This window comes from Pogonomyrmex barbatus, unplaced genomic scaffold (genome assembly GCF_055798465.1).
Source record: "Pogonomyrmex barbatus isolate J1 unplaced genomic scaffold, ASM5579846v1 scaffold3, whole genome shotgun sequence".
Classification (NCBI taxonomy): Eukaryota; Metazoa; Arthropoda; class Insecta; order Hymenoptera; family Formicidae; genus Pogonomyrmex; species Pogonomyrmex barbatus.
In genome coordinates this window covers 6,132,804-6,148,122 of record NW_028297127.1, presented here as the reverse complement: position 1 = coordinate 6,148,122, position 15,319 = coordinate 6,132,804, and the positions used below count along the sequence as shown (strand labels likewise).

The following is a 15,319-nucleotide window of genomic DNA, read 5'->3' as shown; positions in this document are numbered from 1 at the left end:
CGAGCTGCATTTTCAAAACTGTAGATATAAACGATAGAATAAGGCGCGGTTTTTAAAATGTCACTAGTCAATTGTACACGTAAAATAAGGAATTAGAGCACGCGCATTCAACCGGGACTCGTGATTCGCTCGTCACTAGATTACACGCCTTCGCGGAGTGAAAGGAGGAAGAGTGATCCCGGCTGACTTTACGGGATCAGTATCTCCGCTTCGAAGAGCGAGGAAGATTTTTTTGTCTCTGTTTCGTTCGTGGTTCGATATGTTGCGCGTGTTAAGAAGATTCCAACATCTGCGACGCTACTCATCCGCGGCTCTGCCTGCACCGGAAACAAATCCGCCGATTCTTTACACAGGCGTAAGTGTGAAAAATTCCATTACATTTAATACGACCGAGAAAGAGAAAGAGTCTGCCGAATCTCGCCGAAAAATAAAAGGAGTTAAAAGTTAAAAAGAGGAAAGGATAGCGAAAGTTCGTTGGACGAACATCTTTGGAAAAGAATAAAGAGAGGACAAGGGGTATTTTTAGAAATATACCGGTATGAACTCTCCCGAAATTAATAAACACCTGCTTGAAAGGGAAGCTTCGTCCTTTTCTCCTTCGCGTTTGATATTCCAAAAAGCAATCATGTGTGATGATTTCTTGCAGTAGAAAATTTCCGAATCAAGAATAGAGCTCTTGTTGACACTCCGCTATCATGTGATGATTATCATCGTTATATTTAGATTAAGTTCTGTTGATGTCAAGTTTATCACACTTTGTTTAGCGCACTTAATTTTTGCTGACTAATGACTTGTCTTTTAGCAACAAGTTAAAAAATTAGCAATTCTGCATCGGCTGAATTAATTCAGTTGATAAGTTAATATGAGTTTAAAGAATTTAAAGAATTTTTTAAAGAATTTATTATCAGCTACATAAATAATAGCAAATTATCAAAGTTTAAAAGGAATATATTTATATTCTTATATTTATACTGTTTGAAATATTGAATAATTTGGATTATAATGGAATTAAAATATGAGCAAAATATATATTTTAATATTTTTACGAAAGAAAATATTTTATAATAATTAAGAAATAAGAATAACTAATCATAGAAAGATTTTGAGTTACTGAAGAAATCAAAAAGTTAAATATGCATGAGAAAACTGTAAAAATAATTAATTGTGTATACATGTACATCATATGTACATAATTAATAATTTTAAGACAAAATATATGTTTTAAATATGTATTTAATCTCTATATTCGAGTTGTGCAATACGCAATTTTTTTCTATAAAAACTAAAAGCGAGTTGGAAAATTAAGTAATTTCCAAGTTCGAAGATTTGTATTCAAATATGCAAAAAATGTAAAACAGCTTACACAATTGCCTTTATCAATGTTTTGATATATGGCATTATATGGCATACATTTTTAAGCTGATTCATGGTAACATAAATGATGAAAACATATGGGACTAAGTCAGATTTTAAAATGTATTTTTATATAGTTTGATTTGTAATTAAAATGACATATAATTTTAATTTATGTCTTTCAATCTAATTCATCTCTCAAATATATTTCAAATGTTGATATGATAAGATATGTTGATAAGATATGTTATGGTATGTATCATACATTAAAATACTGGCAAAAAACGTGACAATTTTATAGATTGTTTTGCCATTTTGCATCTGAGTATCTGAGTCCAGATCTGAATTGTTTAATAAAAACAAAATTATTTTGTTTTTATACTCGTGTTGTCTCTTATAGAAAAAAATTATATATTGTAATACTAATGTTCAAGCAAATCGTATATATATATATATATCTCGAATTTATATTTTATTTTAAAATTATTTTAAAATTATTTTAATATACATGATTGATTATTGAAATTGATTGATGATTGAAATTATTTTAATTTAATATACATGATATTTTTAACATGAAGAAGAAATAAAATTGAGAACAAGAAATTTAGAAATAAAAAATATTCAATAGCAATAATGTTTCGATTATGCTAAATCTATTTCATGTTATATACGAAGTATATTCTTTTCGATAAATTATAAACCTTTCATATACATACATATATTTTTTTGCTACAACAGTAAATACTTAAAAAAACAAGAGACCGGCATTTTTAATTAGATTCTTATTTTGCGATACATGTATACGTAATCTATGTAAAATATCTGATTAAATCCATAACAATGCACTTCCATAACAATGCATTTACATTTGTTTTTTTATGCGACAGTCATAAAGAGATCTGCAGTTATGCCGTACACTAAGCTCTATAAAATTTAACGAGATGTGTCTTTATGATTCATGTTTTTACGCTTTGATTTACGATGTGCGTCATTGACATCTTAACGATTTGTTTCTTGTTGACTTGCTCATATCGAGACAAAAACGGAAAGAGAATGCTGCATTTATTCGCACAAGGATATTGCTACAAATTAGTCGAATGGAACAAATTATTTCTAAATAGTATACATTTTTCTCTTTGCTTCAATATTAATAGTAATAATTTTAGATGCCTAATAATCTAGAATTCTAAATTAAAATACTGCCTAATTTCTGTTTGTCGAGATTAAATATTATTATCAGTAATTTTTTCGGTTTGTTATAACAAAATATTTTTAACGCCTGTCACAAGTCCGAACTTTGATTATTTATTAAATAATTATGTTTGATCTTAGATTACCTATATTTCTAGTTATAATTTTGTTTAATTTTTCATAGTATAAAAAAGAAATTAAAAATTCAGAAAATGCACACATTAAAATAACATGAAAGATTATAAATAGAAACGTATCGTATTTTTTATATTCGAAATCTCTGATGCGAATGTGGTTATAAATATTTTATTTTATAAATTTTTTCGAGTTTTCTCTCTCTCTCTCTCTCTCTCTCTCTCTCTCTATCAAATTCCCGTTAGAATTAAACGGCGAATTAATTCGCGATGCCGATTGAAAAAGAACGATCCCGTCCTTTTTCAATTAGCCTTCAATACCAATGATAATTCAAATTATTATCTAATCGTCATCAATTTATTCTCATTGCAGGGGAAATGGATTGTGATATCTGCTATTTTTCAACGATGAAAATCTAGAAAGCAATATATAATGAACGAATTGATTCTGTGTTCTTTATTTACTTCTTTGAACCTGAGAAATAAAGAGAAGAAAAAGATCAATCTGAGATATCCTTTATACATTAATTAAACAAATTGTAATTGTAATTTCTCTTATACAACGAATGATGTAATTTCAGATAATTTGTTTGGAAAGATCCAGTCTTATTTCGTTTCGCAGTGCATGCGATCATGTAATTAGAATCCAAAATCGAAATATTCGATCCGTAATGCACCGCATTCAGTTAACTCGAGAAGTAGCGATATTGCAAACCAATTAAAGCTATAAATAATATGTAATACTGACTTATGTACTCCATGATGATATCCATTAATTCAATAATCTATATCAACTAAATTAATAAGATAGAGATAAAGGAATGCATCATGACTACTCAATTTCTATGTGCATTTAAGATTATCTTTAGTACATACTTAAGATAATTTTATCAATTATAGAGCTATTATTAGCATGAGGCATTAAAACGGTTTATGAATTTCACTATATTCTGCTTATGTCATGTTCTTATCGGGGAAAAAAACAAAGAAAACACTTTCGCTTTGTAATGTAGATGATATGTATGCGGCAGTTTTCCCGTATTACGGCTGCAAGAGAAACATAAACATATATTTATGCACATACATAAATATATTTTTTATTGTAGATATTCGTTAATAATGAATGGCACAAGTCGAAGAGCCAGAAGACATTTCCTACCGTCAATCCCGCCACAGGAGAGGTGATCGCCGAAGTACAAGAAGGCGATACCGCAGATATCGATTTTGCAGTGCAGGCTGCTAATAAGGCTTTCAAAAGGAATTCACCATGGAGAACCATGGACGCCTCCCAAAGGGGGATTCTCCTGAACAAACTGGCGAATTTGATAGAACGCGATTGGCAATATATTGCGGTAATGTATACAAAATATATCTAATACGACATGTAAGAAAAATTAAACATGTAAGAAGAATTAAAATTACTAATGTGTTTGACTGAAAATATATTAAATTTTGCTATATATAAAATGTCCTGTGAAAAATGTGGCAACATTAAGGATAAATTCTCGAAATTATTTGAAGAAAAATGTCAAAATATGGAGGCTATTATAATATTTGAATTATATAATATAATATGATATTATATACATAAAATATTTATTTATATATAATGTACATTATATTTAAACGACTCAGAAATAGTATTCTATAATTTTTAACAACAGTATCATTATCATTATATTGTTATTATGCAAATATAATATATGATAGAAGAGCCGCATACTAACAATATTAACAATAACGACATTGTGTCAGTTATAAAATTTATTAGTCACTTAAAATTTGTGCGTTCAAAGAGATATTTCCTTCGAAAATTATATAAGAAAAATGTCAATATAATTGGATTGTGTTTTTGGTTTTTAAATTTCAAATTTGTTTTTAAATTTCAAATCTGATGTGTTTCGATAAATATGATATAATTGATATTTGATAAATTTTCAATTTTTTATTTTATTTAACATATAATTTATAATTGATACCAGTCGAGTATTAACAACATAATAACAAATAACATAGCCGGTTTTTCGGCAAGCATGATCTTGATTGCTAAATCTTTTGTATGAAATAAATTCAAATAATCCTATCACCACCTATGTGTCACTAGGTTAACAGACTTTTAACCTAGTGGTTTTATAATAATTCGATAATAAAATATTTTTGATATTGATTAAAATTCCTTTTATCTAAGTATTTACATGATAATATTTATTTAAGTATTGCGATAAATATTGTCATAGCCTCAGTGGTCAAATGGATAAAATGTCTGCTTGGAGAGCAGGCGATCCCTGATTGAAGTGATATTTTTTGCAATATATAATTCTAGTGCGGAGGAGAGATAATAAAAGGGATTTATCTAGTGGCACATAGTTTGTATGATTATTTGAATTTATTTCATACAAGAGAGAGGATTTAACAACTAAGATCCTGCTTGCCGAGACCGGTTATATAATTTATGTACGATAAGTTATACGGTTTATAATCAATATGAATATTTTAACGGAGTAAATCATATTCGATTGTTTTTGATTAAATTTTAGATTACGTAATATATATTTGATAGATTCTATATTTCTTGTTATTTAAATCAAATCATTATATATATGAAGATAGTGAAATTAATTTTACATAAATTTTACATTAATTTTATATTTACATAAACACATTGTTTATGCAAATTATAATATTTTATTAAACTTAGAAAGAAGAAGAATATATTATTAAGAATATATAAAATCAGAAATAAATTTCTAAAAGAAGAGATCATTTGATTTTGTGTTTTACATATCATATAATAATCTTTTTTCCATAATATTTTTAATAAAATATAATTTGCGAAGATAAAATAAAATACTATCCGCATAAATAATGCTTTTGCACAATCAATAAAACAAATTTCATTATCTTTGCGCACATGTCATCTTTATAATAATTAATATTGACAAAAGGAACAATCAGCTTTTGCTGAACGAACAATCTACAGATTTCTATATATTATATTGAACCTACTGAATTCATATGATAAGATATGATGCAAACAATTTTATATTTTTAATAGTAGTCATATTTGTTATAAAAGAATACCATATGCTTAGTACCTACAAGTATTCTGAAATATGATACGAGAGTATACAAGTTTGTATAATTTTAAAATTTAATAAAGATCATTATTAATGGCCTAATATGATACATAAAAATCATAAATGATTCGGTTTGCTAACTTTAATTTTAAATACTTTTAACCTAAAAATTATTACAGCTTCAATGTACATTTTGATATTAGAATTTTCGCTTCAAAGTGACATCAATTTGTCCTTAGTTATGTTATGCGAACTCCGTATATTTTCTTGTGTAATTTTAGCGAATTTTTTAAACACATAATATTTTTGAACGCGCAAACTTTAAGCAACTGATAAATATATTTTATAACTGATACGACAGTACCGTTATCGTTACTAACATTCGTTAGTGTGTATGCTTTTCTGCATACATTATATTTGCACAACAATGATAACGATTGTTAAAAATTGCTGAATACTATTTTTGAATCATTTAAATACTCATAATTCAAAAACTAATCTTAATATATTAACATTATAGAAAATTAATAGAAAGATATAAATAATATTCATATTTATATCTTTTTGTATTAAATCAGAATTAGAATAAAGAATTTACAAATTATTTTCGATTTTCGTTCTTCAACATCAAATTATTATCGATAATTATTTGTTTGATAAGTAATGTAAATTGTCTAAACAGCAGCAGCGTTATTTATGTTTAGTCAAACATTAATATTAATGAATCATGATTTATTTTTATCTCTCAACGATTAATTTTTTCTTTCTCGCGAATGCAATCATTACGCAATATTTCCACAACTCAAATAAAAAATTTATTAGAACTATATGTATATAATATAAATTGTATATAATATGTATATAATATAAATTGCAAAGTTTTATATCGATTTATTTTTCTTTGTTATTAAAAAATTTGCGAATATTAAACTATCATAGAAGCTTTTTTTTAGAAAATAAATTCCATTTATTTGTTTTCAAATAGCTTCTAAAAAAAAGCTTTTATGATATGTATTTATTTGGCTTGCCTATATTTTTTACATTTAATTTATTATCTATTATATTTTAGTCCTTGGAAACTTTAGATAACGGCAAGCCTTATTCGAACGCGTATAGCATGGACATACCTTTTAGTGCTAGAACATTGAGATATTATGCAGGATGGGCTGATAAATGGCATGGAAAAGTTATACCAGCTGATGGGAAAATCCTCGCATATACTAGACACGAGCCAGTAGGAGTATGTGGTCAAATTATTCCCTGGAACTTTCCTCTTATGATGATGGCATGGAAAATAGCTCCAGCTCTAGCTACAGGCGAGCATACAAATGACATTTATTATAAAATCTATTGCTACCAATAATGAATGAAATCTTTAAAGCAGTAAATTCCATAATATGCAAAATTTGTTACTTCATTTTTTTAGGAAACGTTATTATTCTAAAACCTGCCGAACAGACTCCGTTGACGGCTCTTTATTTAGCACAATTAACTAAAGAAGCTGGATTTCCTGATGGAGTAATCAATGTCATTCCCGGCTATGGTAAAGCTGGCGCGGCCTTAGTAACTCACGACAAGGTCGACAAGATTGCATTTACTGGTTCGACCGAGGTCGGCAAGTTAATAAAACAAAACGCTGCCACGAACAATTTAAAGAGAACCACATTGGAATTGGGTGGAAAATCTCCTAATATCATTCTGCAGGATGTCGATATAAATCATGCAGTAGAAACGGCGCATTTTGGATTATTCTTTAATATGGTATTCTATTTTGATGCGATTATCTTAACGCGGCTTCTTTTTTATTCATTTTATTTATTTATTTATTTATTTATTTTAATTCTTGCTAGGGTCAATGCTGCTGCGCGGGATCGAGAACTTACGTTCAATCGAAAATCTATGACGAATTCGTTGAGAAAAGTGCACTTCGCGCTAAATCTAGGACCGTAGGAGATCCATTTGACTTGAAAGTAGAGCAAGGTCCACAGGTATATTCGAATTCAAATTACAGTACAAATTAAATGACAATGTCAATCGACATACAATATTATACAATTATATATAATATTTATTATTAATGTCATTGTTTATCTAGATCGATGAGACGCAATTAAATAAAATTATAGATATGATACAATCTGGTAAAGATCAAGGCGCTAACTTGGTAACAGGTGGTGAACGCATTGGCGATAAAGGATATTTTGTTGCTCCAACGGTATTTGCAGATGTTAAAGATGACATGACTATAGCTCGAGAGGAGGTAAGCATTAAAATCATATTTATTCGATGAGATAATATATTAATGACATTATTATTAAAAAGAAATTACGTTCTTTTGATAGATATTTGGGCCGGTTCAACAAATTCTGAAATTTCATGATTTGGATGAAGTTATTGATCGCGCTAATGACACTGATTATGGTTTAGCTGCTGCAGTCTTTACGAAAGATCTCAATAAAGCAAATTATATAGTTCAAGGTCTTCGTGCTGGTACCGTGTGGTAAGTCATCTGAAAATATTGTAAAAAACAAAGGTATTAATTCTACGAAGAAATCAATCTTATCGTTCCGTTAATTATTAGGGTTAACACATATAATATGCTAAGTCCTCAAGTTCCATTTGGCGGTTATAAACAGTCTGGATACGGCAGAGAGCTTGGAGAATATGGCCTTGAAGCATACACAGAAGTAAAAAGCGTAATGATTCAACTTGATGAGAAAAACTCATAAAAACATATCGCTATGTAATGATTCAATCATCTTATTAATATTTTTTATTGATAGATGATAGACAAGTATGTCATAGTATAGATCTTTTTTGTATAAATTTATAAGAGGTTAAAGTTTTATTTATATAAAACTACTTAAAGCTTGTACGCACAGATTATATATAAGTTATATAAAATTATATAAGTTTATGTATGTATGTATATACACACACACGTGCGCGTGCGTGCATACACACACACACACACACACACACAATTCACTTACGCAGATGTATAATTAGTGCTGAATTGAATGACAAGTGAATCGCCAAGTGCTAAATCCCTTCGACTTACCCGGTTTAACTCGAAATCATTGGCTTTATTTTTCCATGTGTCATTTGCTTTTGCATGGCAATATATTTAAAGATTTCTATAGAAGTAAAAACATAAGATTTAAGTCACTTTAATTTTTTAATAAATTTATTATTCGATAAATCTACATCATTATACAATTATTACATAACTGTTTAAATGCATTCATTCATTTCATCTATTTAAACCAAATATAAAGAGAAGTAGTCTACATTTTTTTTTATCGTTGAGCTCAATTACTTCACAGAAGTAGACTCCGTTTATAGATCTATGTTTAGTTACAAGCACATGTAAAACAATATAACAATTTGTAACAAAAGTCAATACGATAACAAAACATAATATGAAAAAAAGAATTTGATACACAAGATACTTTTTTAATATGATTGTGAAAATATAATTATTTTTTAATAATACATTATAGAACTCCTTTCTTTCTTCTCTTAATTTTTATCCCTTATTTGTGTTTAACATAATGAACGTAACGAGCGTAATTAAATAAAATTTAATCTAACGAATTGTCATAATATTCAGCAAGATATGCTGTTTGCGTACAATTTGTATCTTATTTAAAGTTTACTAAAAAAGATAGTTTCGCAACAATAAATTATTAAATTTCTATTTTAATTTTCATTATTAGAACATATTTTTATAAATATATTACGAATGTTTATATAGATATATTATGAATATTTGTTTTTAGCGGACATATCTCGTCTTCCAGATCTTCTTCCAGGTCTTTCTTGCAAAAATGAGATATAATACTTGCGCCAAGCGCATCACCAATAATATTGACTGTCGTTCTGAAACGATCACTGCAAAATAATACATTTTTTACTTCTTAGCATAGAAAATTTATATTTCAATCTATGTTTAAATTTGAAAATAGAAAGACGCTATTTTTATTGGACATATATGACATCAAATGATATCGTATACCTACACAAACCAATCGATGGCAATAATTAGTGTAACATCTTCTACAGGCACACCTATAGAATTTAATACCATTATTAACATCATGTAACCACCGCTGGGTATGCCGGCAGCACCCACGCAGGATACCGTACATGTAATACTGTAAAATACTGAATATTGGTATCATATAAAGAATTAAAAATTTTTTTGACATATTGTAAAATTATATTGTTTCAAATTATTATTAGTAGAATATTCTTTCAGAAAAGAAAATTTTATGCAGTTTTTAATCATTCACCTGATAATTATTATTTTCAACAGTGAGAATTGCAGCCCACGTAACTGTATAATAAATATTGCTCCAATAGATTCATACAAGGCTATTCCATCCATATTTATTGCCGCTCCAATCGGTATAATGAATTTTGTTATTTTGGAATTTATACCCAGCTCTTCTAGACATCTTATTGTGTAGGGAACTGTAGCAGAGCTAAATTATATATCCTATTAGAAAATGAAATTTTATTAAATTCGGACATCATTTTTTTTATTGAACCTTGACGACGTTCCAATGGCTGTTGCAAAACTTGGGCCAAGTTTGGATATGATTTTATATGGTGATCTGCGTGTGATGATCCAGTGAAGAAGGGGCAGAATTACGAAACCTTGCAGTAGTAGTCCAACGAACACAGTTAATATATAAAATCCGAGATGGCTTATTATATCACTGAAATCATTTATCTCCAGCATTCGACCGGCAATAAGAAATGATACGCCTACAGGTGCTATCCTAAAAGAGAAACATAATTATTATATATACGTGCAAATAATCCAATATATTTTAACACGATATATGTATTATTTGTTTTATTATTAAATTTTATGTAATACAAGGGTAGGGTCAAAATAAGTTTAATGCAAAAAATAGAAGACAAAATTTGAGATAGTTTTCTTGAAAATAATATTCTTTGATATTAAGTATTTACTATCTAATTTATATTTTAGTAATATAACGATACGACGCGTAACAACGTACATTGTGACCCATTTCATAATTTTCATTGTGACATCAGCCAAGGAACTGAAAAAGTCTGCCAGTGGTTTTCCTCTTGCATCTATCTTACCGATTGCCAGACCTAATAAAAGACTGTGAAATACCAAGCCTAAAACATTTGTTCCTGCTACATATTCGCTTGTTATGGGCCATTCTTCTATCGGTACTGTAATGAATTATACGCTTTTATTTAAAATAAAATATAGATGACATTAAAATAATTAACTTATAATTTCATTTCGCGTTTGTACTTTCACAAATATCTAGTAACTTCTACTTTAATTTTTATTCTTACGCTGCTCATAAGTTTGCATAAAATTAATTAAAAAAACAAGCTTTTATTATTTTTTTTATTATCCCCAAGACGTTATTCCCAGAGATAAATTTTTTTAACATTGTTTTTTTCCCAAAGATTAAGTTTTAATTGATAAAAAAATGATTGCGAATTTATTAAAAAAAAAAAAAGAAAAAGAATCCATAAACGAGTGAAAATATATGACGTCTAACATTTTGTAGTACCTGATACATTCGTTGGTTGTTTTAAAACAGTTTGGTACTGTAACAAGAAAAATAATTGTGAGATTTTTGAGATACAATAGGAGAGATATATATTTTTCACGAGATGCAATCTAATATGTATTCATACATACCTGATACATGCATGCGTTTACTAAATTTTCAGGAAGAAGATTACTGTAAAAAAATTAATAAAAGAGAAATTCATACAGAGAGAGAGAGAGAAAAAAGAGAATATTTTTAAACTTTATTAAGAAATAGTTGTATATTTTTTTCAGAGAATTTTTCTGATGACTATTTCAAGTGAACTACTTTTAACTTTTCTTTTTGAATGTTATCTTGTCTATAGAAAGATATTTTAGTTTCAGTGTTACAAAAAAGCTTTGAAAGTATGGCAATAGAATTCGCAAATTGTGAAGTACTCATTTAATTACCGTAATAAATCAAGAATTGTATCCATTGTCATAAAAGTTTTCGTGGACGTTAGCGTACTGTCTTCTTCATTTCTCATTAATTCACCCGGTCGAATAATCTCAACAAGCGTAACACATAAAATTATTCCAATCGTAGTAGTTGTTAGATAATAACACAATGCCATTAATCCAATAGGTCCTATACAATTATAAGTAACTTTCGCGCGAGCCTTGTTACATTTCTACAATTCTTTATATAAAATATTTCATAAAATTTATATAATTAAGTATATAAATGTGTATCTATGTAATTAAGCATTTAAATATATATCCAAATTTTTTTAAATTCTTGTTTAAAGTAGAAAGATACATATAGATACAAAGATAGGCGATTAAAATAAAATTTGCCAAAATAGAGTATTAAATATTAAATTAAGATACCTAATAATAATATATTTCTACAATAAATTAAATAATTATTCTTAAATAGTTCATGATATTTTCACAGAGAAAAATTTTAATCATCTCGAAGAATAAGATACTTACCAGATTTGGTCAAATTACAAGTGGCACTTATAATACTTGATGTGACAAGCGGCAATATTAAGCAATTCACCATCCTGAGAAACATTTCTCCGGGAAATTTGATATACATAATATCTCGCTGGGACCATGATCTTCCGCTATGTTTCAGACTCAGACCGTATAATATCCCGACAGTCACACCGACTAATATTGTTATTATCAATTTGTGTTTTGACAGCAATAACATCAATTTGGACATTGCAGCTGATTTGGAAAAGGTAAGAAAGCTGTCATAATACAATAATAATTAAAAATTATATTTCATAATCCAAAGAAAATAAAGGAAGGAGCAATATTTTCTTGTATTAATTCTTTATTTTATAATTTGTCTTTTATAATTTGTCTTGACAAAAATTTTCAATAAATTATTGCTCTTTTCTCTAAATTATAAAATTTAATTTTAATACACACACTTACCTCGCATAAATGTATCACTTTGTTCAATGTATCCAATATGTATAATAAAGTAGCATATTCTACATATAATAATAAAGAGACAATACGAAAATTTCACTCACATTATAACAAGTAAAATTCAATTTAAGAAAATTTAAGGAATACTGAATGATCTTTCGAGGAATACTATCTCAAGTTCTTTATAAAGATATGTTATCTAAGACAACAAGCTTTTTATCAGGAATGTTTTATTTAAATAAATCAATTTAACGATTTTACAGGTACTATATTTCAATATTGTTTGTAATTTATTAGCTAGTCTTCCTATTCACTATCTTCTATCTTCTAAATTAAAGAATGTCTGAGTAAGAATTAGTCAGACTATTGGTTAATCAGTGGTTTTAAGAGGAATGTGCACGATAGCTGAAGAGGAAGATAAGGACAGCGAGACAGCAGGCAAAAGATATCACAGAGTATAATAAGATAATTAGAAAATCGCTTTAAGAGCTCGGAACAAACCATCGCTTATAGGATAAAAGCGCTTTAAATTCTGCAATTATTAGTGACATAAGAAACATTAATGTTATTATTGCAGTGTCCTTATGACAGTGTATCTTGATATTACTCACCTTATACAGTGTATCTTGATTTTACTCACCTTATACTCACTGCTAAATTTTAGTAAGTTTAGCACATTTAGTGATACATGAATAATGCATTATCTTCTATCATGATATCATCATAAATCATTATATATTCAACTCGAATAATTTATCGTCGGATAGGATATTATGCAGAAATGAGATCATGGTAATATAAACCGATAAATAATTACGCCAATAATTACGTGTAATATTCTTTTCTAATTTTATTTATTTCGCACCTATTACAGTATAATAAATATGTTGCGTGAGGGACATTACGAGGGGATCTGTATTTACACACGTTCCTCATTTTCAGGCCATAACTTTACGTATTTGTAATGAGTTCGTAATATCATTTTTTCTTTAACTTTTCTTAATATAATTTATACATATCTTTACAGTATCTCCTCTTTCGATTCAAAGTTATCCATTAAAAGATCACATATGCATTCTGTTTGCATCCAGTCTTCTGAAGAAATTTTCATCATTAAACTTTATATCGTCTAACCTGGCATTAACATCACGATTAAAGTTCCTTTTTCTCTTTCTCTCTCTCTCTCTCTCTCTCTCTCTCTTCAAAATTTTAATAATTTTTTAAATATATATATACAGAATACCTCCAAACCTGATCAATTTCTCGCGATAACTTCAGCATTTTCTCTTTATTTTCAATTGTTGCGAATCAAAACAGTTTTTCCTCTAAAATCGATTCGGAGACTGGGCAGTGTTTGCGATATTCTGTATAAGCGTAATTCACACACAGGCATACATGCACATGCACATACACTCAATACAAACGTATGTATATGTGTATGTATGCATTATATTAGTGAGATCAGTAAATAATTCCATTATAACGTTATGTTTATACAAAGTCATGTTTTTGCAAGTTTACATATCTATGTCTACATATATTTTCCCTATGCAAATTAATATTTGGTTTTGTGTGCTACGCAATTTCTGTTTCTCCATGTCGGTATATTCATTCTTCCTTTCTCTTCCTTTTTATTTGAGGTAATTTGATTTTGCTCAAATAAACAGAGAAAAATTTGTTTATTGACTTTCGCTTTTTATTCGCGACAGATCGCCATCCATGGTATTGGTTTGCAGGTCTTCGCCGAGACAATCCATAAGGTACAGCCTGTATCAGTAGAAAAATAGTGTTTTATTACAGTTAACATAATTATATTCACATAATTACATCTATTAATGTGTGTCTTGCCCAATTATTATTGCATTATTGTACAAAATTTGGCAATAGATAATTATTAAGAAATATTTACATCTCTGTATCATAATTTGCTCCATTTGAAAAATAATAAAACATAAATTTTAAGATTCTAAAATGTCTTAAGTTCAAAATTATACAAGCTAAGATTTTAAAATTCTATAAAATATTCTATAAAAATGCAAATAAATCAGAGAACTAAATTTAAAACCATTTACGAAATATATATAATCTTTAGATGACTTGAAATAAATTATTTCTTGTTACTGATAAAGTTACAACAATTGACAAGTTTTTTCAATATATAGCAAAAAATTGTTAACAAGTAAACAAACGATAGATACCTGTCCCTACAAGGGCGTTTCCTTGCGCGCTTCCGCTTTCCACTGGAATCCATTTACGCGCGTTGTAATAGGCTTATTTCTATTTGTAGCATTCTCAATTCCATTTTTAACGCCTGCTACTAATCTCATGGCTGGATTGGATACCAAGCCATTGCGCTTTGGTTTTACATTACTTGCACTGAAATAAAATAGAGCACTTTATGTAAGATGCGTTTATGAGTAATTATATGAATATATTATTTCGTCGAAGAGCTGAAGTGAAAAGCTAAATGTAAGACAAAATGTAAGACAAAAAGAAAGGTAATAACGTATCAAGATGTTAAAAAAAAAAATGAGAATAATTTATTATTTTTAATATTTGTTTTTGCTTTTGATCAGCTGTAT

At 28.2% G+C, this 15,319-nt stretch overlaps 3 protein-coding genes across 10 annotated transcripts in view; 1 reads left to right on the top strand and 2 right to left on the bottom strand.

The window, feature by feature from the left end:
* Window positions 1-136: 136 nt before the first annotated feature.
* On the top strand, window positions 137-9,253 carry Aldh (Aldehyde dehydrogenase). The gene is made up of 8 exons (XM_011642076.2): window positions 137-355; window positions 3,788-4,033; window positions 6,828-7,074; window positions 7,185-7,519; window positions 7,609-7,746; window positions 7,854-8,018; window positions 8,101-8,258; window positions 8,340-9,253. The coding sequence occupies exons 1-8, from the start codon at window positions 260-262 to the stop codon at window positions 8,485-8,487; spliced, it is 1,533 nt and encodes a 510-aa protein (XP_011640378.2). The 5' UTR covers window positions 137-259; the 3' UTR covers window positions 8,488-9,253.
* On the bottom strand, window positions 8,928-13,431 carry LOC105429238 (excitatory amino acid transporter 3). 4 transcript variants are annotated; one of them, XM_011642078.3, is made up of 10 exons: window positions 12,741-13,431; window positions 12,285-12,550; window positions 11,760-11,937; window positions 11,460-11,502; window positions 11,329-11,365; window positions 10,792-10,975; window positions 10,312-10,545; window positions 10,054-10,245; window positions 9,781-9,915; window positions 8,928-9,652 (listed from the first exon to the last, which is right to left on the bottom strand). In XM_011642078.3, exons 2-10 carry the CDS (start codon window positions 12,520-12,522, stop codon window positions 9,508-9,510), a joined length of 1,386 nt encoding a protein of 461 aa, XP_011640380.2. In that variant the 5' UTR covers window positions 12,523-12,550; window positions 12,741-13,431; the 3' UTR covers window positions 8,928-9,507. The 4 variants fall into 4 exon arrangements, 3 of the variants coding, with proteins under 3 accessions (XP_011640380.2, XP_011640379.2, XP_011640381.2); XM_011642077.3 differs by having other exon boundaries at window positions 12,285-12,527; XM_011642079.3 differs by lacking the exon at window positions 12,741-13,431 and having other exon boundaries at window positions 11,760-11,988; window positions 12,285-12,418.
* Window positions 13,432-13,562: 131 nt separating this feature from the next.
* Window positions 13,563-15,319, bottom strand: part of LOC105429239 (uncharacterized) — a 66,225-nt gene continuing 64,468 nt past the window's right edge. For all 5 annotated transcript variants that reach the window (XM_089079920.1, XM_089079919.1, XM_089079923.1 and 2 more), the window contains 2 exons: window positions 14,936-15,113; window positions 13,563-14,504 (listed from right to left, as the gene is read on the bottom strand). In XM_089079920.1, coding sequence (XP_088936046.1) covers window positions 14,942-15,113 — 172 coding nt within the window. In that variant the 3' untranslated portion in view covers window positions 13,563-14,504; window positions 14,936-14,941. The remainder of the gene's footprint in view (window positions 14,505-14,935; window positions 15,114-15,319) is intronic.

Coding starts and splice junctions, on each gene's coding strand:
- Aldh (XM_011642076.2), top strand. CDS start 260: ATGTTGCGCGTGTTAAGAAGATTCCAACATCTGCGACGCTACTCATCC. Junction 8,019..8,100: donor TGACTATAGCTCGAGAGGAG/GTAAGCATTAAA, acceptor TTCTTTTGATAG/ATATTTGGGCCGGTTCAACA. Junction 8,259..8,339: donor CTTCGTGCTGGTACCGTGTG/GTAAGTCATCTG, acceptor GTTAATTATTAG/GGTTAACACATATAATATGC.
- LOC105429238 (XM_011642077.3), bottom strand. Junction 11,366..11,459: donor TAAACGCATGCATGTATCAG/GTATGTATGAAT, acceptor TTCTTGTTACAG/TACCAAACTGTTTTAAAACA. Junction 10,246..10,311: donor GCCATTGGAACGTCGTCAAG/GTTCAATAAAAA, acceptor TATATAATTTAG/CTCTGCTACAGTTCCCTACA.